At 49.5% G+C, this 26,673-nt stretch overlaps 1 protein-coding gene across 2 annotated transcripts in view; it reads left to right on the top strand.

Moving 5' to 3' along the window:
* Window positions 1-26,673, top strand: part of LOC144791089 (serotransferrin-A-like) — a 302,511-nt gene that overhangs the window by 232,056 nt on the left and 43,782 nt on the right. For both annotated transcript variants that reach the window (XM_078665746.1, XM_078665745.1), the window contains exons 14-15: window positions 6,173-6,237; window positions 6,373-6,557. In XM_078665746.1, coding sequence (XP_078521872.1) covers window positions 6,173-6,237; window positions 6,373-6,557 — 250 coding nt within the window. The remainder of the gene's footprint in view (window positions 1-6,172; window positions 6,238-6,372; window positions 6,558-26,673) is intronic.

Below are 26,673 nucleotides of genomic sequence, written 5' to 3'. Positions count from 1 at the left end.
GCCAGCTGACGGAGTCGCCGGCCCTATGTGGCTGGGGCTGTCTTTCCGGGTTGGAGGCCGGAATGGGAAGCGGCGGCAGGGCAATTTCGTGTGACCTCCTCGGTTGGCTGTTTCTGCTCATCTTTCAAGTAAGGGCCTCGTGTGAGGCCATTTTTTATTGTTTCTCTTGAATTTTTTTTATTTGATTTCTGTGTTTTTCAGGGGGTTTCCGCTTTCCTCTCTTTTTTATTGATTTTTGGCATTCCCTCCTTGTTTTGTGCCTGTTGATTGGTCCCTGCTTCTGGTCCACTCCCTATTTATGCTGCTTAGGCTGTGCTTTTGGTTTTTGGATTCATTACGTCGAAGCGTGCTTCCAAGCGCAGGCATGTTTTGTCCTCCTCCTCCTCTGGCGTTGATGAGCCGATCCCAGCTCGGCGGACGAGGTCCAAGGGTCTGGGGGACTCTGCGGCCCTGCTTTCTGCATCTGAGGTCCAGGACATGATTGAGGTGGCGGTGGCTCACGCTCTGAAGTCCGGGGTCCCTGCCAAGTGCAAGTCTTCTCGTGCTGTGGTGGTTCGGATGGACTCTCCCTCTGAGGACTCTGCCATTTCCTCTACCTCTTCCGGGAAGTTTGTGCATAGGGAGGAGGTGACTGCGATTCCCCAGCACATTAGGGAGAACCTGTGGTTTTCCCCCTATTCTGCGCCTGAGGGGTCGGATGACATTTTTCCACAGTATGTTAAACCCCCTGTTCTCGCAATGCCATTTCATGGGCGCACCAAGGTTTTGATTTCAGGGGAATGGTGCGATCTGGAGCGCTCCTCGGTTCCTCGCTTTTTGCAGAAGCTGTACTCCTTGGAGGAGGGGAAGGTTTCTCTTCTTCACTCTGTCAAAGTGGATACCATGTTGGCCACCCTGATTGGTCGTACGGCGACTAATTCTGAGGATTGTTCTCTGGCTGATGCAACTGATAAAAAGGTGGATGGGGCGCTGAAGACAGCCTTCTCTGCTGGTAACTTGTCCATGCGAGCTGGCATTTATTCTGCTTATGCGGCTCAGTCGTTGGTGTCTGACATTGGGAAACTGGTCACGGCTACCCAGGATGAGTCGGACTGCTCTGACTTGCTTGTCCACATGGAACAACAGGCCAAGCACTTGGCTGACGTCTCTTCGGATGTGCTTCGTTCTTCTGCCATGGCTTCTGGTTCCTTAGTCCTGGCTCGGAGGAACCTGTGGATGCGGGACTGGAAGGCGGATTCTTTGGAGAAGTCATCTCTCCTTAAGATCCCCTTTGACGGCAAGATGCTTTTTGGTGAGCAGTTGGACAGTATGATCACTAAGGCTTTTAAGGACCGTAAGCATGCTCTGCCTTACAAGGGCAAGCTGTCTGCATCTCGCTCTCACCGCTTCTGGAATCCGGCTCCTTCCTCGGCCTCTTTTTTCCAGTCTTCCCGGCAGTCCTGTAAGGCCTTTTCGGCGTAAGTTCCAGCCCAAGAAGGCGGCTTCCGTGCCTGGTCCCAGGCGTCCGTCGGATGCCTTCAAGCGGAAGTCCTGACAATGAAGGCGTGGCCACCTTGAGACCTGTTGGCGGCAGGCTGTTGTTTTTCCTGGTGGCTGGGAATCTGGATGTGACAGATCGCTGGGCATTGAATGTTATCAGGAGAGGTTATCCTATTGACTTTGTCGCGATTCCTCCCGGCTGGGGCACCATTCGTACTCCTTTCCCAAGTCCCCAGTGAAACGAATGGCACTTCTGGATGGTGTTCGGGATCTTCTGGAGAACAGGGCGATTTTCCCTTTCCCCCTGGCTCAATGGGGTCAGGGTTGTTATTCCATTTTGTTTCTGGTCCAGAAGGTGTCAGGGGGATTCCTGCCAGTTCTGGACCTCAAGAAGGTGAATGGTTGGGTGCGGACCATTCGCTTCAAGATGGTGACCTTGCAGTCCATCATTCCTTTAGTGGGGGTCTGGGATTTCATGACCTCTATCGATCTGCAGGATGCCTATCTTCATGTTCCGGTGGCTCGGGGGCATCAGAATTTTTTGCGTTTTGCGATCGGCGACTCTCACTTCCAGTTTGCGGTTTTGCCATTCGGGCTGCAGAGTGCTCCGCGGTTCTTCACCAAGCTTCTAGCTCCTTTGGACGCTTTGGTCCTCGCCCAGGGGATATTTCTCCATCCTTACCTGGACGATAGGTTAGTCCATTCTCCCTCATTTCGGTTAGCTCTCATTCACACGGAGGTGGTCCTGGCCGTTTTGAGGGGGCACGGCTTTCTTATCAAAGTGGGGAAATCCTTCCTTGTTCGGTCCCAGGATCGTCTCTTCATTGGGGCTCGGTATTGGATGGATTTGGGGGTGGTCACTCTGCCCGAGGCTCGGGTGGTCAAGATTCAGTTACACATCCTGTCTCTTCTGTCCGGTCCGGTTCAGGTGGCTCCAGGTGCAGGGGGTCATGGCGGCCACGGTCTTTCTGGTTCCATGGGCCCGGTCTCATTTGCACATTCTGATGGCTCATGTTCTGGCGCCTTGGTCTCCCCATTGCCTTCCCCTCTCTTCTCCGATTCCGATGTCCGCTCAGGTCGGATCAGGTCGGCTCTGGGTTGGTGGTTGGTTCGGGATCATCTGCTGAAGGGGGTCTCTTCCTCTCCTCCAACTCCCGTAGTGGTCACCACAGATGCCAGGCTCTCAGGGTGGGGGGCCTGGCTGGGGGTTCATCGGAACAGGGGCTTCTGGTCCCCCTCTCAGGGCAGGAGGTCTTCAAATTGGAGGGAATTGGAGGCAGTCCGTCTGGCTCTGTTGGCCTTCTCCCGGTTTCTGCTGGGTTCAGTTGTTGTAGTTCGACGGACAACGTCACTGCCATGGCTTATGTGAACAGACAGGGTGAGACCAGGTCCTCATCTCTGGCTCTGGTGGCATCTCAGTTGTTCGGTTGGGCTGAGTCTCATCTTGTGGCTCTCTCGGCTATTCACATTCTTGGGTGTCCAATTCCCTAGCGGATGCTCTCAGCAGGGCCATCCTGTCCTCTGTGGATTTCTGCCTTCGTCAGGAGTTGTTTGTGGATCTGACGGTGCGTTGGGGTGTTCCGGTGGTGGACCTCTTTGCTTGTCGGGGCAATGCCAAGGTGGCCCGGTTTGTGTCCCGCAGTCGGGAGAGTCCAGCCTGGGCGGTGGATGCTCTCTCTTGCCCCTGGCCTTGTGGGCTTCTATATGCCTTTCCCCCCTTCCCTCTTCTTCTCCGCTTCCTTCTTCGGGTCCGTTCCTTGGGGGCTCCGGTGATTCTGGTGGCTCCGGCTTGGTCTCGTGCCTCCTGGTTTTGTGTCCTGGTGGAGATGAGGTCGGAGGTGGAATGGTTGCTGCCTCTGTCTCCGTACCCTATGGTGTTCCTGGTGTTGCAGAGGGATGTTCTGGTCCGGATGCGCTTGGCGGCTTGGAGGTTGAAAGCTTAGGTTTACTGAGTAAGGGTGTTTCGGCTGGCTTGACCTCTACTCTGCAGGCGGATAGGCGCCCGTCTACCAACAAGTCTTACCTAAGGCACTGGCGTTCTTTCAGTCGGTGGTGTCGTGGCAGAGGTTTGGACCCTTCTTCTTCTTCTTTGTTTGAGATGATGCTGTTTCTCCAGGAGGGTGCTGCTTTGGGCTTGAAAGTTTCTTCAGTTCGTTTGCAGTGGGCTGCGATTAGGGCATTTTGGAGCTCTTGGGGCAATCTATTCGATCCTGATAGGTTGGTTAGTCGCCTTTTTAAGGGTTTGGGTAATGTTCTTCCTGCCCCTCTGTTGCATTTTCCCTCCTGGGATCTGTCTCTGGTCCTGGACGCTCTGATGTCCCCTCCCTTTGAGCCCTTGCTTTCTGTGGGTCTGCGCCATTTGTCCTTCAAGACCTTCTTTATGGTGGCCATTTCCTCTGCTCTCTGCCTGGGTGAGCTGGGCGCTCTCTCTTCCAAGCATCCTTTTTGTCGGATTTTGCGGACAGGATTGTTTTGAGGCCTCTCCTTTCCTTTCGTCCTAAAGTGGATTCTCAGTTCCACCGGGATCAGGAGTTGATTCTTCCTTCCTTTTTTAATTCTCCAGTGTCGGAGTCTAAGGTGCGGCTGCACTCTTTGGAAGTTCGCTGGGCTCTACTGGTCTATTTGGAACGGGTTGCTCCATTCCGTTTGTCTGATTCACTTTTTTGTTAATTTTGGGCCTGTGAATCGGGGTTTGCGTCCTTCTACTCCATCCTTGAGTCGTTTGGTTCGGTCTCTGATTTCTTTGGCGTACGAGGCGGCGGAGCACCTTTCTCCTTTGGGGGTTCAGGGTCATTCAACTCGGTCCATGGCGGCATCCTGTGCGGAAGTCTAAGGGGCTTCCATTTCGGAGATTTGTCGGGCTGCCACCTGGGCTTCACTGTTGACCTTTGCCTCTCATTACCGGATTGGCCAGGAGGTTGACCGTGCTGATGTTTTTGGGTACAGGGTTCTTTCCACTATGGTTCCTGAATAGTGTTTTTTTCCCTGTTGTCTGTGTTTTTTAATAAACCTGTTTTTTGCATACCTTCTTTGGTTGTCCTGTTTGGCTTTGTACTTCTCGACTATGTAAGGAATGGAAGCGAGGGAGGGACGATGAGGTATTGTCTCAATTACTTACCGGTAATTGCATTACTCTGAGTCCGACTCCCTCGCTTCCATTACTTACATCCATCCCTCCCTCCCTCCCTGGTAGTCCGGGCCAACGGTTTGGTATGGTTTCAGTCTCTATGGTGATACAGGAGGTTTGAGGGGGTGGGGGCTACTTATAGCCCCCGCATGATAAAATCACGTGGTATGGGTGTCTGGTGCGGCAGGTTTGCCTCGACTACGTAAGTAATGGAAGTGAGGGAGTAGGACTCAGAGTAATGCAATTACCGGTAAGTAATTGAGACAGCAGGTGTGACAAGGGGCTGCTTCTAGCCCCACTAGAACCTGGGACTTGAAGTCCCTCCACGGATTTCTCTCCCAGTACAGTTATATACACACAATCTAGGTCACTAAAAGCATAACATCTGGGGGGACAGCAGAGCACCTATCTGTATAAAATAAACACCTGTTTTCATTAAACAAAATAAACATTCAATGTCACAATTTTAAATCAGTAAGAGACAAAATATGCTTTTCATTCTGCCTAGGTAAATGTTGCTTCACTAAAAAGAAAGGAAATGGGGAGAAAAAGTGAAAGAATTAAGATAAAGGGAGCATGTTGTGTACCATCTTAAGTTTGCAGTGTGTTTTGAAAAGTCAGCTAAGTTCTCCGTAAAGGTGTACTCTGCATTGTGGCAGTGGTAAACACAGCCACTGAAATATTTTCAATCCGTTAACAATTATCTCTATAGATGTACTTTTTATATGGTTATGAGTTTATTATTTTTACAATAAGGGAAACCTAACTCCATACCAGACCGTGTAATATTCCACCTAATCATAAGGATGTAATTGAAGTTAGTATGACCTGGTTCAATATAACCTTTATTTGCGATATAACCTCACTCCAGAATGATTCTGTGTTCTCACAAGACCAGAACATGCATTTTACAGTCTTATCAGGCAATTTATAGCATGTGTCCTCTTTCTCAAGGCTTAATTTATGCAGGTGTTTGTAGATGGTGTGCTCTTAGATGCATTTTTTAGACCTATGAGTTATTTTTCATGATTGGACTTTGACCAAGACCAAGGGAGAGGAAGTCAGAACTGCGAGGAAGAAGGGGGAAGGGGAGATAGGAGACAGTAACAGTGAGAAAAGGCAGGCATGATAAAGAACCTACTAAATATAAAGAGGCATGAAATGTAAGCTGGTGGAAGAAAGAGCTATGAAGTGAAATCTAGGCAGCTTTGGTATTCAGCAATCTCAGTTTAGTGTGGGTTCCTAAGAAAATGATTTGGACCCTGGCACTAAATGTTTTTAAACTGATCATTTATCTTAACAATATGGAGGTGAGTCATCTTACTTGATCCAAATCCATTCTGTGGACAATTGTGAAACAAACTGCAGTCTAGAGTTGACTGAGGCACAAGAAACACTTTCACAAATCACAAACTATACTACCTCATCAATAGTCTCTTCTAATTAGAATTTTTTTTATTGACACCCTCAGCAAATGCTTTTTGACACTGAGGGGCAAATTTCAGTTAATACGGGATTCAAAATGTGACTGGTTCAGCTTCAGCATCTTTGTTTGGTTTCTGACAGGTGCCTGGTGGAGAAGGGTGATGTAGCATTTGCAAAGCATACCACCGTTTTTGAAAATACTCAAGGTATGTAATGGCAGCAGTTGCTGGAGCAATCTCCATAGAATGAAGTATGTGTGTTCTCACACAAACGCACATCCGCGATATTCTGCGTGTCACCGTTGACCTTGCATTTTTAAATGTTTTGTTTTTACTTTACAGGTAGGAACCCGGCTGCTTGGGCAAAAAGCTTAAAACCTTCTGATTTTGAGTTACTCTGTCGTGATGGCACTCGGGCTGCAGTTAGCAACTACCGACGGTGTAACCTGGCTGAAGTGCCCGCCCATGCTGTGGTGTCCCTCCCTGAAAAGAGAGACCTGATTGCACGAATTCTGAATGCCCAGCAGGTCTGTATACTGCAAGATGATTTCCAAGTGATAATGCGTTTAATACACTAGAGTACATTAGTATTGGTGACAGCTTTAAATCACTGTGAAACACAATGTGATCGAACAAGGCCTTTACTCTGTGAGTTAAACAATTTCAAAGGTAGGCAAAGACATTAGAGAGTGCCCAGTAGTTAATTTGAAGTTTCACAGCTATTGCCCCCAAATTCCTATTTGATTCACAAATACTGTGAAAAATATTTGTTGAACGTATTTTCAGTGTCTGAACAAATATAGATCGAATTAACTACCTAAGACAGTAGTGACTTTCACATGGTATTACTACACATTTTGCACAGTAATGTGTTATTGAATAGCAAATGATATAGGTATAACTGAATATTAAAGTAAACCGAAAATACTCCTATCACTGAATGACTGATCAGGATATCAACTCTCATAAGGTAACATATAGAGACCATAAAAAACATAACTAAATTAATAACTTAAATACATTTGATATTGGAAAGTTAATAATTTTGAATACTAGTGACACATTTCATTGTGCACACAATCCCACATAAAATTATATCTCAATATACTTTTAACTTTTACCTGTCAAATAACATACATTTCTGTGTATCCAACTGATCGGCCTCAAAATAACTCCTCTCAATACATCATTGCCCTTTTTATCATTTAATAATTTTTAAATTTCATTCTATATAAGTTGATCATTTATTTACATTTTTGTTAATAACACCCTAACCTAATTATTAAATTTAACTAAATACAAAATGTAAATCTAAAATTCTACATTAAGATGTTTTTTCTGGTTTAATAGCATAGTCACTAAGCGTTAGTTTTTTGTATTACTTAATTTGTATACAATTCTTTTTTATCGGGTACAATCTTCTCATGTAAACACTTGTTTATTAATAACACACTATAAGCATCCTAATTACTTTTACCTTATTAATAGGTTGAATTGGAAATCATATTTCTAAATGTGACATGACACTTACTGCTTCCTCTATTCTGACTAAATTTAAGCAATGCTCAATAGGTATCCTTCATGCTATTCTTCATAATAATAAAACAATGTTGTAAGACCAGCTTCTTCAAGGAAACTGGAGGCAGTAGTAAAGTTAAGGGGTTTATTAGGTTAGAAATCATGAAGAACCCATCCAGCACCGGAGGCAGGCGACTGTCAACTGACAGCTCCACAACCATCAATGACAACCAGGGGTTCCTCATTCCGTGGCATGTGATAAAAGAATATTCCTTAACAAAACAAGACACTAGATCACCTCCCTCCCAATATGCAACGAAATATGACGACATACGCAAAACCATGGTGCAGAATGGTATAAGAACAACAGGATTGAAAAACATAGATACCCAATAGTATAAAACCTTAGGCAAAGTCATACAATCTGGCAGGTCGTCTGATTTCCCTTTGGGGTCTCAAGCTCCTTTCTGCAGAGCTCAACCCAGAGGTGGTGGCGTATGAATTTGGTACATTCAAGGGAAGACATTTGCACACCTTGTTAAGATTCCAGACCCTGTGGTCACTGGTCTTAATGGTGTTCTTAAATAGCTTGATGTCTTTAAAGGGCGTGCTAAATTTGAAGCAACCTGTGCCCAAGCGAGGACACTTAGTTTGAACCCAGTCCCCAACAGAAATTGCAGTTTCTTTCACAGCTCTTCAGTCATCTAACCAAATCTTCGTCTTTTCAGCATCTTGCTTCTCTCTCTCTTTCCATCCTTCCACACTTCCAATATTTTTTATCAACAATGGACCTCTTAGACTGTACCCATGAGGGACAAACCTCGGTATTAGCAACTCTTCCTTTGAATAAGCGAAAAGGTGAAACTCCTGTGGAAGAGTGCGGAGTAAACCTATACTCCCTAACCTTCTTTCTCATAACTACCTCCCAGTCTAAACCTGATGCACAGCCCTGCTGCTAAGACTCCTTCAAGACTTTCACAAACCTCTCAACCACTCCATTGCTCTCCGGGTGATAGAGGGATGTTTTTTATGTATGATCCCTCTTAAAGATAAGAACTCTTCAAATACATAAGGTAAATTGCAAATCGTTATCAGACAATAAAGAGGAAGGGAAACCCTCCCTCTCAAACAGTTCATCCAAAAAATCAATAACTACAGTCAACTCTGTAGAGTTCACTATTGAATTTGGGCCACCGTGAGTGCATGCCCATACAAACCAGAACATACCGCTCACGCACATTCCTCTTTACCGGACCTAGAATGCCTATGGCTATATCAGACCAAGGCCCTTCAGATGGCTGTCTCGTTACCATGGGTTGAGTCCTGCACTTAAAACTCTTGTCACTACAAGCACACTCTGCACAAGTTTTTTACCGCTCTCTCAATATGAACAGCCATGCCAGGCCACCAACACGCTTCTCTAATCCTTTTTTTATTTTTTACAATTCCCATCTGACTGGCATGGACACTCGCCAGCAGCCATTCCCAGAGAATACGAGGAGGAATTAATTTACTACCTCTTAAGAGAATGCCTTCAACAACAGATAATTCCTCTTTGACCTGCCAGAACCCCTTGAGATCTTCACCACAATCTTTTTTGTCGCACCACTCACCCACAACCTTGGTCACCACCTTCTGCAGCAACTCGTCCTTGGCCAAGGAATCCTTCCATTCGTTCTCAGAGACGATGCCTTCACTGATGAGACAAACGTCAACCCTCCTCAAGTTCCTCCTCTCCAAACCAATCACCTTCACTAGCGGCTGCCACACAGTCATCATGGACATCTTCTAACCTGGATAGGCAGTCAGCCATCAAGTTAAAGGCTCCAGGGAGGCAGGAAACTATGAAATCAAACTCCTGTAGAGCTACAACACATTTCCGTATTCGGTGAGACACCAGATCAATGCCCTTCCTCAAAAACACTTCCTTCAATGGTTTGTGATCAGTCACTAGAGTGAAGTTAGAACTCCACAGGAACTTTTGCAGCTTACGGACGGCCCAAAATATGGTAAGGGCCTCCCTTTCGATGACGGAGTAATTGTACTCCTCATCTCTAAAGGGTTTGGACAAGAACAAGATCGGTTTCTCCTCACCAGCAGAACTTTGAAGGAGCACAGCTCCCAGACCCTTCGAACTGGCATCAGTCATTAAAAGAGACATTTTCTTCGGGTCAAAACTACTTAGGTTAGGGGCTTTGTTCAGACACCCTTTCAAATTGTTAAACTTATCATCACAAGACTCGCTCCAGGTAAACTCACATCCTTTCTTTGGAGACTTCTCAAAAGTTCCGTTACACCAGCAAAGTTGGGGATGAATTTATGATAAAACTCAGCCGTCCCTAGAAATTTTACCAGCTCCACTTTGTCCTGAGGGACTCTTAAGATTGCTGATAGTATTGACCAGGGCAGGTTTGGGCTTGATGCCATCGACAGACAACAAATGTCCTAGGTACTCAGTTTGTGCCACGTCAAATCGGCATTTACCTGCCCTCAAGGTTAGAACAGCATCACAACCTTCTTAGGACCACTCACATTCTGCTATCATGCTCTGTGGTGTCTACACCAAATACCAGAACGTTGTTTTGGTAGACTTTCACACCATCCACGCCACTCCAGATACTCTCCATGACTCTCTGAAAAACAGAGGTGGTGGAGATCAGGCCGAAAGGCATCCTCAATAATTTGAAAGTGCCAAAAGGTGTTACGAAGGCCGTAAGATCTTGAGATGTTGGGTGCAGTCTGACATTAAATCAAGGGACGAGAAATGCTTCGCCCCACCTAGTGAGCACAACATGTCACTAATGTTGGGGAGAGGGTATTGATCTACTACTACAGCCTTATTGAATTCCCTGAAATCAACACATAATCTGGCCTCGCTATTGGCCTTGCGGGCCAGTACGATCGGAGACAGCCACTCCGTAGCCTCAACCTCTTGTATGATACCATTGGCAATCATCTTATCAAGTTCTGCTTTCAAACTTTCTTTTGTCAAAAGAGGGACACCCTGAACTTTGGCTACCTTTGGTGTAGAGCCACTTTTAAACTTGATGTAGTGTACGTAGTTTCTGAGACACTCAAGTTTGCTGTGGAACACCTCAGGAAACTCTTTTACCCACGTTTTCCACCCTTCAGCGATTTGACTGACAGATGTGATCTCCTTCAGGCACACAGGGAGATTCTCATTATGGTCTAAGAACACATGTAAATCCTGTTGGTGAAACCAACTGATGAGTGAATCACGCTTAATAGTTACATACACCTTTCCTGGGATGATCCTACCCTTAAAATCAATAGTGCCCAAAAAGTAACCCAGAAGATCAATTATTTCTCCACCGTAACCCTTTGGCTTTATGTCAGGTTTGTATAACTTGACTTTCTTCACTAGATGTTGTTCAAAGAAGATTTTGGATATTAAAGTGACTTTGGCTCCTGAGTCAAACAACATCTTCACCGGGGCATCATTGATTAGCACAATTTCCATGGGACCCTCGCAATTAGATCCCTTGACATGATATATGTTCATGTCCTTGAGATCTAAGTCATCATCATAGAGATCAACTTCCCTGATCTTCTTTTGACCCTTACTCGATCTGCAACATTTGGTAAAGTGGCCCTTGCGTCCACACACACTACAAGCGGCCTTCCAACCAGGACATGCTTTAAACTCAGCCATATGACCGGGATTGCCACATATGAAACATTTGCCAGAGAAAAACTTGGCCTGGGAATCCTTCGGTCTGGAAGCTTTGGTTTCAGACCTCACAGGAATATTGGGTCTAGCTGCTTTTTCCTTCTTAAAAACCAAAACTTCATACACATTACTCTTGGTTGAGGAATCATTTTTCCGAATAGTGTCAATACAGGCTCTGGAGTGCTCATGGGTCTTAGCTATGGTAAGCACTTCATGTAAGGATGGGTTATCTTTCTGCCATAAGTTATCCCTGGCTTTATCGATGCTACAGCCCAACATAAATTGGTCTCAGAGTTTCTCGTCCAAAGATGCTGCAAAATTGCACGTGGATGCAAGTTTGGGTAACTCTGTGATGTACTGCTCTACTGTTTCTCCCTGTGTCCGCATCCTCCTTCCAAAATGGTAACTCTTGAGAACAGTGCTTCTCTTAGGTAAATATTGCAGGTCCAGCGTTATTATCAGTATCTCAAATTCATTTAGACTAGCAGCATCAGCATCAGAGAGGTCAGGAAGGTGCTCGAAAATCTCTTGCCCCTTCGAGCCCAAGCAATGCATTAAAAGAGAAGTTTTTCTCTCAGCGCTGAGAGATGTAGCACACACTCTCTCATAGTGTGTAAAAACCTTTTTCCACTTTAACCAAGCAAGAGATGGCTCCTCAGGGGAAGATAAAAAGAACGGGGGAGCAGGTACATTTTTCATTTTGCAAAACTCGAAGGCAACCAATAAAGGAGAAGAATTACTAGCAACAAAACCTTTTAAAATTGGCAGGAAATTGAAACTTGAACAACAGAGCCAGAGCCGATATTTTCCCACACAATCAGTAGCAGCTTCACTCCAAAGCTACGAAGAACAGTACTGTGAAGGTTGCAGGTATGCTGTGTATGTTGGCAATGAAGAAAGACACGATGTTGATGCCAAAGGAAAAATCAAACTGTGCGTGTCAGCGGATGCACACCGGTACACGCGGAAGGGTGGAGAAGGCTGTGCATGTCAGCGGTGAAGCGCAGCTACACGTGTCAAGCCAACCACAAGATGGCGCTGAAAGCAGAAAAAAAATTGTGATGCTTGAAGGGCGGCTGTTTGGCAATGAGTGACGGTGAGAAATCCAACTCGTATCCTAGCAACCCATGAGCCGACATGATAAAGAACAGCGTCTTTGACATATTAACGCACTGGGACGACAGCCGGAAGGCAGTACAAATGGTTGCGAGGTAACGTGTGACGACAGAACAGTCACGTGCACCTTAGCAACCAGTAGACTCACGTGATGTGTGGTGGCATCGTTAAAGTCCCAGGAGGGCCTGCCAGAACGTAGTTACTTCACCAGCAGGTTCCACCAACTAGAGCTGTACCACGCAAAAGAGCACGCGATGTCCTCATGGATCACAAGAGCCAGGGACGCTCCCAAAATCGGAGGAATTGACGGACAGGTTCACTGAGGTTAGTGCGACACAGCAGGCATCAGCAGACACCCTCTCGGGAACCAAAGCATACTAGAGTCGTCAGCAGGAGAGACTGGAGGAACACTTGCAAGCGGTGCGTTCTGGTCTCTTTGAGGTAGACGGGGAACATCTTCTAATGTTCTGATCGTCACCAAATGTAAGATCGGCTTCTTCAAGGAAACAGGAGGCCATAGTAAAGTTAAGAGGTTTATTAGGTTACATATCATGAAGACCCCATCCAGCACCGGAGGCAGGCAACTGTCAACTGACAGCTCCACAACCATCCATGGAAACCAGGGGTTCCACATTCCGTGTCATGTCATAAAAGAACATTCCTTAACAAAACAAGACACTGCAAATGTTATCCAAACCTTTTCTTTTGATTATTCACCTTCATCCTTTTAACAACACAATTTTCCTTTACTAATTCACTAAATAAACAGAAAATGAAGCAAAATAGCTGGATATGTTGATGTATTTGAACAATAAAGACTTTTTTTTTCCTGATGGCTAATTTTGAAGCTACTGAAGCAAGCTTCCTTAATTTGGCCTTGATTATGAGCAGAACCACTGGAATTATGGGATTGTGCAGCCGCAATATGTAAGCATGATTATAGATTAGCCTCATAAATAATCCATCATCTACTGCATAATCTGCTGAATTTAACAAAAAAATAGTGTCTAGCTCAAACGGTTCAAAAGTTGTAATCAGCGACATGTGTTACCACGCAGTGGAAGACCCTTTGAAAAGGTTCTCTAGTCACCTTTCTGTTGCTTATTGCTATATTTGGGTGTTGGAACAATGCCCAGACAGTGCTCAGAAGTGTAAAAATGACAAAAGAATCGAGTAATACTATCACAATTTGTACGGCATTACTATGCATAATTTACCTTTTGTTGCCTCATAATTTACTCAACACTGCCACATAATTTGCCCTCCCCTTCCGCATAATCCCAGTGGGCTTGAGAATAAGTGCCTCAATAATTAGCTATTCTGAGGGGAGTGCCTGAGAGCTCACTTCAATGAGGCAGCTCCTTGAAACTACTAGGAGGGCTATAGCTAATATCCTGCAGAAATATTAAGGTACAGTGTCTTGCTGTCGCATGTACTATGATTGCCCAAGACGATGAACATTTGGGAAACCCATAGTGCTGCAGAGCTGGTGGGCTTGAGTGCGCATCAGCAGCGCAGTGACTGCTGACGCTTGCAGCGACTGCTGGCGCTTGCAGCGGCCTGGAGATCCGGGGTACAGCTACTATACACCTGGAGAGAAGAAGATTGGGCTGCAGTTACAGCCCGTCTCACACGCAAATCGTGCTTGCTTGTGTGCGGTGGTGAGAGAAGCTGGGCCGCATAAGACACACCACACAAAAGAGAGAATGACACATGGCTGATGCCCTGCAAACATCCTGGCAGACTAGGCGAGTTATGGCCGGCTAGATCTATTCCACTAAGGGGCCTAAAAACATGGTTGGGATAACCCAAGTGCAGATTTGCATTGCTAGATGGGCACAGGGAGAACCTGGATAAAACACATTTCTTTTTAATAGTGTGGCTATGGTGAATGCACTTTAGGGCTTGTTCAGGGTGCACATCAACTGTGGAGTGCTCTGGTGGTTTCCCTTGCCCATCAGAGCTCGTATGGCACACCAACAGCGACTCTTTCCCCTTGGTAGATTACTGCCGGCCAGGCACCTACTGATGACAGGGCTTCAGCCCCGGGCAAGTACAAACCTTGCCATCATAGTTGCTATTGCCACCAATCTGCATTGCTGGATAGCTCGCTCTTGATTGGGACGTGGGAGTCATCCTCTCCACATTGCATCCTGCAGTCCTCTCATCGCTGCGGCCCGACTCCCTCATGTCGTGAATTCTTTCACCAGTGGCAAATCAGATAATCAATCCCACCTGAATTTTGAGGCCCTCAAAACTATAGACAGCAGCAGGAATCCAATCATCAGGATATGGGGGATGGGAAGCTAGCGGGAGGGGACTCACTTTCTTCCCATGAGGTCACCAAACTATTGCGCGAGATGAAAACCAGCTTATCAACAATTTATTCCATAATAGGCTGACTTTCCGCTGATTAGATGACATGAAGGAAAATATGGACGGCCAACATGGGCATATAGATATGACTGACATAATTTCAGATGTGGAAGATGACTTGGTAAAGCACACCACGATGTTAATAGACATAGCTTCAGAAATTGAAAAAATCCAACTGAAGAATGTGGAAGCACACTTATAGGAGCATCTTTAGAACCCATGATGTGGCCAAATGGGTGGCAATAAGGTGAACGGAAGACTACTTAGAAAAACCACTCTGGGACATTTTTGGTGTGGACCACACATGCAGGTGGTGGAAAGATCACACCATGTGCTAACCCCCACACCGATACATGGAGCAACACTGGTAGAACCCCAAGGTCTCTGGTTGGCACAGGTAGGTACTTGTGACAAGCAGGGACCCTGAATTCTAATGTCAGGGCAAGGGAACTACTCCTTCGAATAACCCCTGCTCACCCTCTAGGCAACGTGGCGCGAGCAGACAAGGCTAATCTTCAGGGCGACAGTAAGTTAAGCATTTATGATCACACACAGTAAACCCACTGACCCACCACAAATGGACACCAGTCAAATGGTTGTATCAAAAATACGTATACTTTATATAAAAGATATATTCAAGCAGGATTATCACAAGACCATATAACATGTAACGATTTGGGGCCACCAGATTAAAATAGGCAATCTTAGTCTTTCAATGTTCGTTGTTCAGCAAGGTACGATGACAGGGAAATAAGAACGTTGCGGACCCTGGATCCGATATGAACTCGGGACGGAGTTCAAGTGTACCTTGCTTGTGGAAGTCCGAGGCGTTTCAGGCGCGGCTGGTGAGGGCGGACTCCGAACGAGGCTGACCGTTCTCCAGAGGATCTCTCCGGCTCGGTCCCCCTCCAGGAGCGAGGCGGGGGAGCTAGACTGTGGAGGGTTGCGGCGATCCGGGGTCGATGCAGCGCATGGGGCGAGGCACCGTTCAGGCCTGAGGGACGTACTACTTCTTAGCACGCCGGGTCGTACTCGTGGATCTGTGAGGGGCGTCACGTTCTCGGGCAGACGGGTGCAGCAACAGGCTTCCAGTACCACGGTGCGGGGAGACCTTTCTTGAGGTGCGACACGAGCCTTGGTATGCAGGAGGACAAAGCGAGACAGTTGGGTACGTTGCCACGTACGGACCGTCCAAGGCTATGGAAATGTTCTTCGTGCAGATTCCGGCTGGAGAGATGAGAGGCACACAACGCGCTCCGTTAGCGGCGAGGTGACAGGAGAGCAGGCGGCCCGGCACTGAAGCGGAGAGCGACTCAGGGATGAGTGGGTCTCTCTACGGCGGGGCGACCAGGCTCCGAGCTGTCACGACCTGGGAGGGGCGAAGGCACCCGAGTCACAACTCTGGTGAGGGAATAAGAACTAAGGCCCAACAGCAGACGGGCACAAGCAGATAGAACCCAATGGTCCTGGGGTTCCGTTCAGGGGGCAGCTCTCGATCAAGCCCTTGGAGATCGTTTCAGGCACACGTCTACAAAGTCCTTTCTGGTCCTTTCCTCTCCGTTCTCAGCAAGGCACCACTGCAGGCCAGTCTAACAGGATACAGACTGGTTTCCGTCCTTCAGCTTCTCTTGGTCCTTCTAGTCAGGCAGAGGTTCGTCGTGGTCAAAACTGGATCTGAATCCGAATCTGATTTGTAAGGAGCGGGGCTCCTATATTTATACTGCGTTTCTTTTGTCTTTGCAGGCCAGGGGGCCTGAGCCTGGTTCAACCTAGTTCTGGAGTACTTTGTTGACAGGATGCTGCCGTCTTCTTTCAGGGTTCAGGGCAGAGACATCAGACGCTCGGCGGGTGGTGGAGCCAGCATTGTGGCGGTAGAGCACAACCCTCTTCAGAGTCAAGGACTACTCCGCCCACCCATCCTGGTGTAAGCACCCCATTCACCACCTGGAGCACCCGACTATCCCCGGGAATCTCCCAGCCCTGTCACTCACGCAAACCCAGACAGCAGATACACATCCTGGCAGAGGCGGTTGAACAGTTAGGCGAGCAAAGGCTAACTTTCTAAAAGTAGCATTTGCAAACACAGGATATTAAAATAAACCTTACTAAAGGAAGTATTTTATTATTCTGAGTTCAGGCATACCAAACTCGACCTGTACCGTGTTCCCGGAGCCTGCCGGGACTATAGCGTGTAATAGCTCCGACAGCTCGTCTGGCTTAAGAGAACAGGTAGCCCTTCAATAGTGAAGAACATAAAGGGCGGTAATTCACTACTAGGACATGCCACACTCTAGACTTGTCCTACCTTACGCTGGCAACGCACCCTGCCCGTAGGCCTACCATAGGGGTGACTGATATGAAGGTTAGGGAAGGTTTAGGGACTGGCAAGTGTGGGCACTTGCGCAATCAGCGTGCCAGTACGAGACTGTACGCAGGGTCAGCAATGGCAGACCCGAGACACATCTTACGAGGCCGCTCCGGTGGGTGGCGCAACCAGCGCTGCAGGCCCACTAGCAGCATTTGTATCTACAAGCCCCGGCACTCCTCGTGCACGTTACTGGGGACTGACAGTAAACCAAATAAGCCAATCATGGAAATCAATTGCATATACACTTTACATCGGGAGCACTTGCACTGCGGAACAGGTTGGCCGTGGCGGAGTGCCCTGAGCATCGAACACCAGCAAAACATCTGAGGCACATCAGCAAAAAGAGGAAGGGAGACTCACGCCAAGGTGCCAGGTCTAACACGTGTCCCCTCCAGCTGTAATGTGGGGAGAACTACCCTTGCCCAGGGAGTTCCTCATCACTGAGGCGGAAAAACCTTGACAGACCGTCAGCATTGGCGTGGTCTATGCCAGGGCGGTGTTCCACCGTAAAGTCCATACTCTGTAGAGAAATGGACCACCTCAACAGCTTCGGGTTCTCACCCCTCATTTGCCTCAACCATCTGAGGGGCCTGTGGTCCATCTGAACTCGGAAGTGAGACCCAAACAAGTAGGGTCTTAGCTTCTTCAGGGCACAGACCACAGCAAGAGCTTCTCGCTCAATCGCACTCCACTTCTGTTCCCGTGGAAGTAACCTCTGACTGATGAAGGCCACAGGGTGATCCCAGCCCTCCTCAGTTGTCTGTGAAAGGACAGCCCCAATCCCATGCTCTGAAGCGTCTGTCTGCACTACGAACTCTTTGGAGAAATCAGGAGCCAGGAGCACGGGCGTCGTGCACATGGCTCTCTTCAGGGTGTCGAAGGCTACCTGACAAGCGACGGTCCAGATCACTTTCCGGGGCTGCTTCTTCGAAGTCAGCTCTGTCAAGGGAGTAACGATGGTGCCGTATCCCTTGACAAACCTCCTGTAGTACCCGGTGAGTCCGAGGAAGGCCCCCACCTCCGTTTGGGTCTTGGGGGCTTCCCAAGCCAGGATGGTCTGAATTTTGGGTTGAAGGGGCGCCACCTGGCCGCTCCCAACTTGGTGTCCCAAGTACACCACGGATCCCTGCCCGATCTGGCACTTGCCTGCCTTGATCGTGAGGCCTGCCTTGCGCAGAGCCGCCAACACTTCCCACAAGTGTCGCAAGTGTTCTTCCCACGTTCCGCTGGACACTGCGATGTCGTCCAGGTAGGCGGCACTGAATGCGTCCAGCCCAACCATCACCTGGTTGACCAACCTCTGGAAGGTGGCAGGGGCGTTTTTCATCCCGAAGGGCATAACCCGGAATTGGTAGTGCCCATCTGGGGTTGAAAACGCTGACCTCTCCTTGGCCCCGTCAGTTAAGGCAATCTGCCAGTACCCAGACGTTAAGTCAAACGTACTGAGGTACCGGGCAGCTCCCAACCGATCGATGAGCTCATCAGCTCTGGGGATGGGGTGCGCGTCAGTCTTCGTGACCGAATTGAGTCCTCGATAGTCCACACAGAACCGTAGTTCGGGTGTGGCTCCCGGCGTCGCAGCCTTCGGGACCAAGACCACTGGGCTGGCCCAAGGACTGCTGGAGGACGCAATCACCCCAAGAGCAAACATCTTCGAGACTTCCTCCTTGATGCAAGCTCGTACCCTGTCAGTCACGCGGTAAGCCTTGTGCTTCACCAGCAAGCTATCTCCTGTGTCCACATCATGGAAGCACCAATCTGTGACACTCGGAACCAGGGAGAACAAGTCAGGGAATTGCCCCAGCAACTGGCGGCAATCGTCCTGCTGTTCGGGGGTCAGGGAGGGTGAGAGGTTAACTCCATCCACTGACCCAACTCGCTCGGAGGCTACCAAGAGGTCCGGAAGAGACTCGGTCTCCTCTTCCATTCCATCATCGGTTGCCAACAGCATGCCCACTTTGGACCTCTCCAAGTGGGGCTTAAGGCGGTTAACATGTAGGACCCGTAAAGGGTTCCGGGGAGTTTGTAAGTCCACCAGGTAGGTGACAGGAGTCTTGCGCTCCACAACCTTAAATGGACCCGTCCACTTATCCTGAAGTGCACAGGGCTCCACTGGGGCCAAGACCCACACCTTTTGTCCAGGCTGAAGCTCTACCAGAGTGGCATTCTGGTCGTACCACCGCTTCATCTCCTCCTGGCTGGCTTCCAGGTTTGCCTCAGCAAGTTGCCTGAATCGCCTGGTCTGGTTTCGGAAGGCCAACATGTAGTTATATACATTCTGGGGAGGTTTCCTGGGAGATTGCTCCCAACCTTCCCTAACCAGACTCAGAGGTCCTCGAACCGGGTGACCGTACAGAAGCTCGAAGGGACTGAACCCGAGCCACTTCTGGGGCACCTCTCGGTACGCAAACAGTAGACATGGTAAGAGGACGTCCCACTTACGCCTCATCGTTCCTTCTAGGCCCATAATCATGCCTTTTAGGGTTCGCTTGAACCTTTCAACCAACCCATTTCCTTGGGGGTGGTAAGGGGTGGTGAACTTGTACGTTACACCACACTCTTGCCAAAGGGACTTCATATATTTCGATATGAAGTTGGTACCTCTGTCAGACACCACCTCTAGAGGGAATCCCACTCAAGAGAAAATTCCCATCAGCGCTCGTCCCACCACGGGGGCCGTCACTGTCCTCAAAGGGATGGCTTCAGGATACCGGGTGGCATGGTCCACCAAGACCAGGATGAAGCTGTTGCCCATGGCTGTCTTGGGGTCCAGAGGCCCCACAATGTCAATTCCCACTCGCTGGAATGGGGTACTGAGGACGGGGAATGGTTGGAGGGGAGCCTTGTTCTTCCCTCCGCACTTACCGCTTGCCTGGCAAGTCTGGCAAGTCCTACAGTGAGCATCTGAGCTCCGGTGCATCTGGGGCCAGTAAAAGTGGGTGACAAGCCTGTCATAGGTCTTGTCCATCCCCAGATGTTCTGCTAACGGCATCGTGAGCCTAACCCAGTAGGAAGGCTCTGAACTTCTGCGGTACCACCAGCACACGGGCTGACCCAGGTTCAGCAGCCTTAGGCTCTGAATACAGGAGATCGTTCTCCCAATACACCAAGGGCCAGATGTAGGTAGGGTTTTACCGGTCGGTAACGGCCGAATTCGGCCGTTACCGACCGGTATTTGGCATTTGATATGTAGGGGCAGGTAAACAGGGAAAATCGGTCATTTTACCGATTCGGTAAATATACCGGTCGGTAAATTTACCGACCGGTATATTTACCGAATCGGTAACATTGATATGTAGGTGGGACTCTTCTGAGTCCCACAAGGCCTACAAAATCGGTATTTTACCATCAAATTGTATTTGATGTTAAAATACCGATTCAGGTGTGCATGCACATGTGTGCATGCACACCTGTGCCATATGACAGGCAGACCTGCCCTTAGGGCAGGTATGCCTGCCATATGGCCCCCGAACCTTTTGTGGGGGTGCTGGAGGGTGTCAAAGTGACACCCCCTGCACCCTTGTCAAAATCGGTATTTACCGAATCCAATCCAATCCAAAAATTCTTTATTTCGGCCTCATGGACCATAAAATATACCGACCGGTAATGCCCCCATTCATTCCTATGGGCTTCAAAGCCCATAGGACTGAATGGAGCATTACCGGTCAGTATTTACCGAATCGGTAAATACCGATTCTTAACGATTCGGTAAATGGAACATCTGGATGTTCCTACATACCCCCACTTCTTATTTACCGATTATTAATTACCGAATCGGTAAAATTCGGTAATTAAGAATCGGTAAATAAGTTTTACCTACATCTGGGCCCAAGTGTTTTCCGGACCGAACACCATTGGCCTGGTCTGCAGCCTGCTGCCGCATACCCGCTGGAGAAGGGCACACTTTCTGCTCCTCACAGAATTCCTCCCTGGAGGGACCTCCTTCTTGCTGCCAATGGGTCAGCTCAGGCAAGTCTCCCAGTTCGGCGATCTGTTCCCCCGTAGGCTCCAGGGCATCCCACTCAAGGTCTGCTTCCTCCTGGGCCGTGGGAACATCGGGGACCGGCTGTCCGCGCCCCCGGTGCCGCCTCTCTAAGGCCGGTTCCTGGGCCTCTCCTTCAGGCTCCAGGACCTCTTCAACACCCCTACTGGCTGCCATGGACCGTGTGGTCACGCACGCCCAGTCGGGTAGACCCACCATCCGCAGATGAGTCGTTTTCTCCACCTTTCCCCAAGGGGAGTTCTCCAAGTCGTTCCCTAGCAGACAATCTACAGGCATGGAGGTCCTCACAGCGACTTGCAGAGTACCTGAGACCCCCCCCCACTCAAAGGGAACCTGAGCCATCGGACACTGGCTCTCAGAATTGTCCGCATGGACAACCCTACAGTAGGCGCGCGGTACTATCTGCTCCTGAGACACCAGGTTCTGCCTCACTGCAGTCACACTGGCTCCTGTATCTCGAAGAGCCTCCACCTTCTTACCGTTGATGGCCACTACCTGCGCATACTTTTTAGTGTTACTGGGCAGGTAGTTTTCGGGGACCATCTCACTGTCTCCTAGCGAGACCAGGGTCATCTGAACGGGATCCCCACCCATTTGGACGGCTACTTCCTCCCCAAAGTTAACATTAGCTAGTTGCCGGTAGGGAGCACCAGTGGGTGCGGGTTTTGCGAACAATCGACACTTAGGGTCAGAGGCAACATGACCCAGGTCGCCACACCTAAAACAGGTGATGGGCCCCTTTTGAACAGGTTTACCGGTCGGGCCCCGATTGATTTCGGGGGTGGAGGAGGCTGAGAACCTTTCGCTTGGTTCCCTTGGGGATTACTTTGGGGGCCTTTTTGGAACCCTTTCTGTTTTCCCTTGTCCCCCCCACTCTTCTGCTGGGGACCCTGCCCACCTTTGGCTGAGTCTCCCACTGGACCCTTGTGGACCCTGGTGCTGAGCCAGCGGTCCGCTTCCTCAGCAAGCTTCCTCGGGTTGGACTGCTTGCTATCGATCAGGTGCTGGCGTAACTCAGGAAAACAATTATCCGACAAGTGCTCCCATGCTATCAAATCAAGCAGCCCTTGAAAATCATTTACCTTACTACCCTTCACCCAACCATCCAGCGCTCTGCAGAAAAAGGTCACATACTCCACATACGTACCCCCTTGAATCTTTACACATTTCCTAAACCGCTGTCAGTACATTTCAGGAGATAAACCAAACCAATTCATCTGGGATTCTTTCATTCGTGGGTAGGAATTGGACTCTTCGGAAGGGAGATCTAACAGGGTATCCCGCCCCTCGTTCAGGAACCGTCCCCACAACCCCGCTCCCCAATACTTCTCAGGGACCCGGTGGGAAGACATGGCTACCTCGTAGGCACGGAACCACTGTCCTATGTCATCTCCCCATAAGTACTCCTTCACCACATCTTTCGGTACGTAGACCCTTGACTTTACCTGGGCTGGCGTTGTGCTGCCACCAGGAGCTGCGTCCAAGCTCTTTGCTTTCAGCTCCAATTCTTTTAAGCGTATCTCATGCTCCAGCTGGAGCCTTTTTTCCTCCAGGGCCACCTGACCTTTCAATCTGGCCATCTCCACTTCATGCGCTCTGGTTGCGGCCCTGTCCGCCAGCTCTTCTGATGACGGACCTCCGTGCACCTCGATAAGGATGTCAGGTAGATCCACTACCACCTGGTTTGCTGGCTCTATGGACTCTTTCCAGGCTCTCAATGCCGTGATGCGTTGGGCTTTGGTTGTGCATCCTGCTTGGGAAACTCGAAACTTTCCGCACAGAGCTCTCACTTGCTCAGCTCCGAGTTTGTCTAACCCTTCCCAATCAACATCGTCGATTCCAGAAATCACAGAGAGTACAACAGAGGGTGCTCGTACGGGGACTAAACCAGGCATGGTTTAGAGATTGGAGATCTCTCGGCAAGAACGTAATCTGTGGCTTGTTACTTGGTCTGCTCTCACTACGTGGTGATCAGTAATTCACTGTATATAAATCATAAATGCAAATCCGAAATCCTCACCACTGGTACCAATGTTAGAACCCGAAGGTCTCTGGTTGGCACAGGTAGGTACTTGTGACAAGCAGGGACCCTGAATTCTAATGTCAGGGCAAGGGAACTACTCCTTCGAATAACCCCTGCTCACCCTCTAGGCAACGTGGCGCGAGCAGACAAGGCTAATCTTCAGGGCGACAGTAGTTAAGCATTTATGATCACACACAGTAAACCCACTGACCCACCACAAATGGACACCAGTCAAATGGTTGTATCAAAAATACGTATACTTTATATAAAAGATATATTCAAGCAGGATTATCACAAGACCATATAACATGTAACGATTTGGGGCCACCAGATTAAAATAGGCAATCTTAGTCTTTCAATGTTCGTTGTTCAGCAAGGTACGATGACAGGGAAATAAGAACGTTGCGGACCCTGGATCCAATATGAACTCGGGACGGAGTTCAAGTGTACCTTGCTTGTGGAAGTCCGAGGCGTTTCAGGCGCGGCTGGTGAGGGCGGACTCCGAACGAGGCTGACCGTTCTCCAGAGGATCTCTCCGGCTCGGTCCCCCTCCAGGAGCGAGGCGGGGGAGCTAGACTGTGGAGGGTTGCGGCGATCCGGGGTCGATGCAGCGCATGGAGCGAGGCACCGTTCAGGCCTGAGGGACGTATTACTTCTTAGCACGCCGGGTCGTACTCGTGGATCTGTGAGGGGCGTCACGTTCTCGGGCAGACGGGTGCAGCAACAGGCTTCCAGTACCACGGTACGGGGAGACCTTTCTTGAGGTGCGACACGAGCCTTGGTATGCAGGAGGACAAAGCGAGACAGTTGGGTACGTTGCCACGTACGGACCGTCCAAGGCTATGGAAATGTTCTTCGTGCAGATTCCGGCTGGAGAGATGAGAGGCACACAACGCGCTCCGTTAGCGGCGAGGTGACAGGAGAGCAGGCGGCCCGGCACTGAAGCGGAGAGCGACTCAGGGATGAGTGGGTCTCTCTACGGCGGGGCGACCAGGCTCCGAGCTGTCACGACCTGGGAGGGGCGAAGGCACCCGAGTCACAACTCTGGTGAGGGAATAAGAACTAAGGCCCAACAGCAGACGGGCACAAGCAGATAGAACCCAATTGTCCTGGGGTTCCGTTCAGGGGGCAGCTCTCGATCAAGACCTTGGAGATCGTTTCAGGCACACGTCTACAAAGTCCTTTCTGGTCCTTTCCTCTCCGTTCTCAGCAAGGCACCACTGCAGGCCAGTCTAACAGGATACAGACTGGTTTCCGTCCTTCAGCTTCTCTTGGTCCTTCTAGTCAGGCAGAGGTTCGTCGTGGTCAAAACTGGATCTGAATCCGAATCTGATTTGTAAGGAGCGGGGCTCCTATATTTATACTGCGTTTCTTTTGTCTTTGCAGGCCAGGGGGCCTGAGCCTGGTTCAACCTAGTTCTGGAGTACTTTGTTGACAGGATGCTGCCGTCTTCTTTCAGGGTTCAGGGCAGAGACATCAGACGCTCGGCGGGTGGTGGAGCCAGCATTGTGGCGGTAGAGCACAACCCTCTTCAGAGTCAAGGACTACTCCGCCCACCCATCCTGGTGTAAGCACCCCATTCACCACCTGGAGCACCCGACTATCCCCGGGAATCTCCCAGCCCTGTCACTCACGCAAACCCAGACAGCAGATACACATCCTGGCAGAGGCGGTTGAACAGTTAGGCGAGCAAAGGCTAACTTTCTAAAAGTAGCATTTGCAAACACAGGATATTAAAATAAACCTTACTAAAGGAAGTATTTTATTATTCTGAGTTCAGGCATACCAAACTCGACCTGCTACCGTGTTCCCGGAGCCTGCCGGGACTATAGCGTGTAATAGCTCCGACAGCTCGTCTGGCTTAAGAGAACAGGTAGCCCTTCAATAGTGAAGAACATAAAGGGCGGTAATTCACTACTAGGACATGCCACACTCTAGACTTGTCCTACCTTACGCTGGCAACGCACCCTGCCCGTAGGCCTACCATAGGGGTGACTGATATGAAGGTTAGGGAAGGTTTAGGGACTGGCAAGTGTGGGCACTTGCGCAATCAGCGTGCCAGTACGAGACTGTACGCAGGGTCAGCAATGGCAGACCCGAGACACATCTTACGAGGCCGCTCCGGTGGGTGGCGCAACCAGCGCTGCAGGCCCACTAGCAGCATTTGTATCTACAAGCCCCGGCACTCCTCGTGCACGTTACTGGGGACTGACAGTAAACCAAATAAGCCAATCATGGAAATCAATTGCATATACACTTTACATCGGGAGCACTTGCACTGCGGAACAGGTTGGCCATGGCGGAGTGCCCTGAGCATCGAACACCAGCAAAACATCTGAGGCACATCAGCAAAAAGAGGAAGGGAGACTCACGCCAAGGTGCCAGGTCTAACACGTGTCCCCTCCAGCTGTAATGTGGGGAGAACTACCCTTGCCCAGGGAGTTCCTCATCACTGAGGCGGAAAAACCTTGACAGACCGTCAGCATTGGCGTGGTCTATGCCAGGGCGGTGTTCCACCGTAAAGTCCATACTCTGTAGAGAAATGGACCACCTCAACAGCTTCGGGTTCTCACCCCTCATTTGCCTCAACCATCTGAGGGGCCTGTGGTCCATCTGAACTCGGAAGTGAGACCCAAACAAGTAGGGTCTTAGCTTCTTCAGGGCACAGACCACAGCAAGAGCTTCTCGCTCAATCGCACTCCACTTCTGTTCCCGTGGAAGTAACCTCTGACTGATGAAGGCCACAGGGTGATCCCAGCCCTCCTCAGTTGTCTGTGAAAGGACAGCCCCAATCCCATGCTCTGAAGCGTCTGTCTGCACTACGAACTCTTTGGAGAAATCAGGAGCCAGGAGCACGGGCGTCGTGCACATGGCTCTCTTCAGGGTGTCGAAGGCTACCTGACAAGCGACGGTCCAGATCACTTTCCGGGGCTGCTTCTTCGAAGTCAGCTCTGTCAAGGGAGTAACGATGGTGCCGTATCCCTTGACAAACCTCCTGTAGTACCCGGTGAGTCCGAGGAAGGCCCCCACCTCCGTTTGGGTCTTGGGGGCTTCCCAAGCCAGGATGGTCTGAATTTTGGGTTGAAGGGACGCCACCTGGCCGCTCCCAACTTGGTGTCCCAAGTACACCACGGATCCCTGCCCGATCTGGCACTTGCCTGCCTTGATCGTGAGGCCTGCCTTGCGCAGAGCCGCCAACACTTCCCACAAGTGTCGCAAGTGTTCTTCCCACGTTCCGCTGGACACTGCGATGTCGTCCAGGTAGGCGGCACTGAATGCGTCCAGCCCAACCAACACCTGGTTGACCAACCTCTGGAAGGTGGCATGGGCGTTTTTCATCCCGAAGGGCATAACCCGGAATTGGTAGTGCCCATCTGGGGTTGAAAACGCTGACCTCTCCTTGGCCCCGTCAGTTAAGGCAATCTGCCAGTACCCAGACGTTAAGTCAAACGTACTGAGGTACCGGGCAGCTCCCAACCGATCGATGAGCTCATCAGCTCTGGGGATGGGGTGCGCGTCAGTCTTCGTGACCGAATTGAGTCCTCGAT

This window comes from Lissotriton helveticus, chromosome 11, assembly GCF_964261635.1.
Source record: "Lissotriton helveticus chromosome 11, aLisHel1.1, whole genome shotgun sequence".
Lineage (NCBI taxonomy): Eukaryota > Metazoa > Chordata > Amphibia > Caudata > Salamandridae > Lissotriton > Lissotriton helveticus.
The sequence above is the reverse complement of the archived record's forward strand: the minus strand, read 5'-3'. Positions and strand labels throughout refer to the sequence as shown.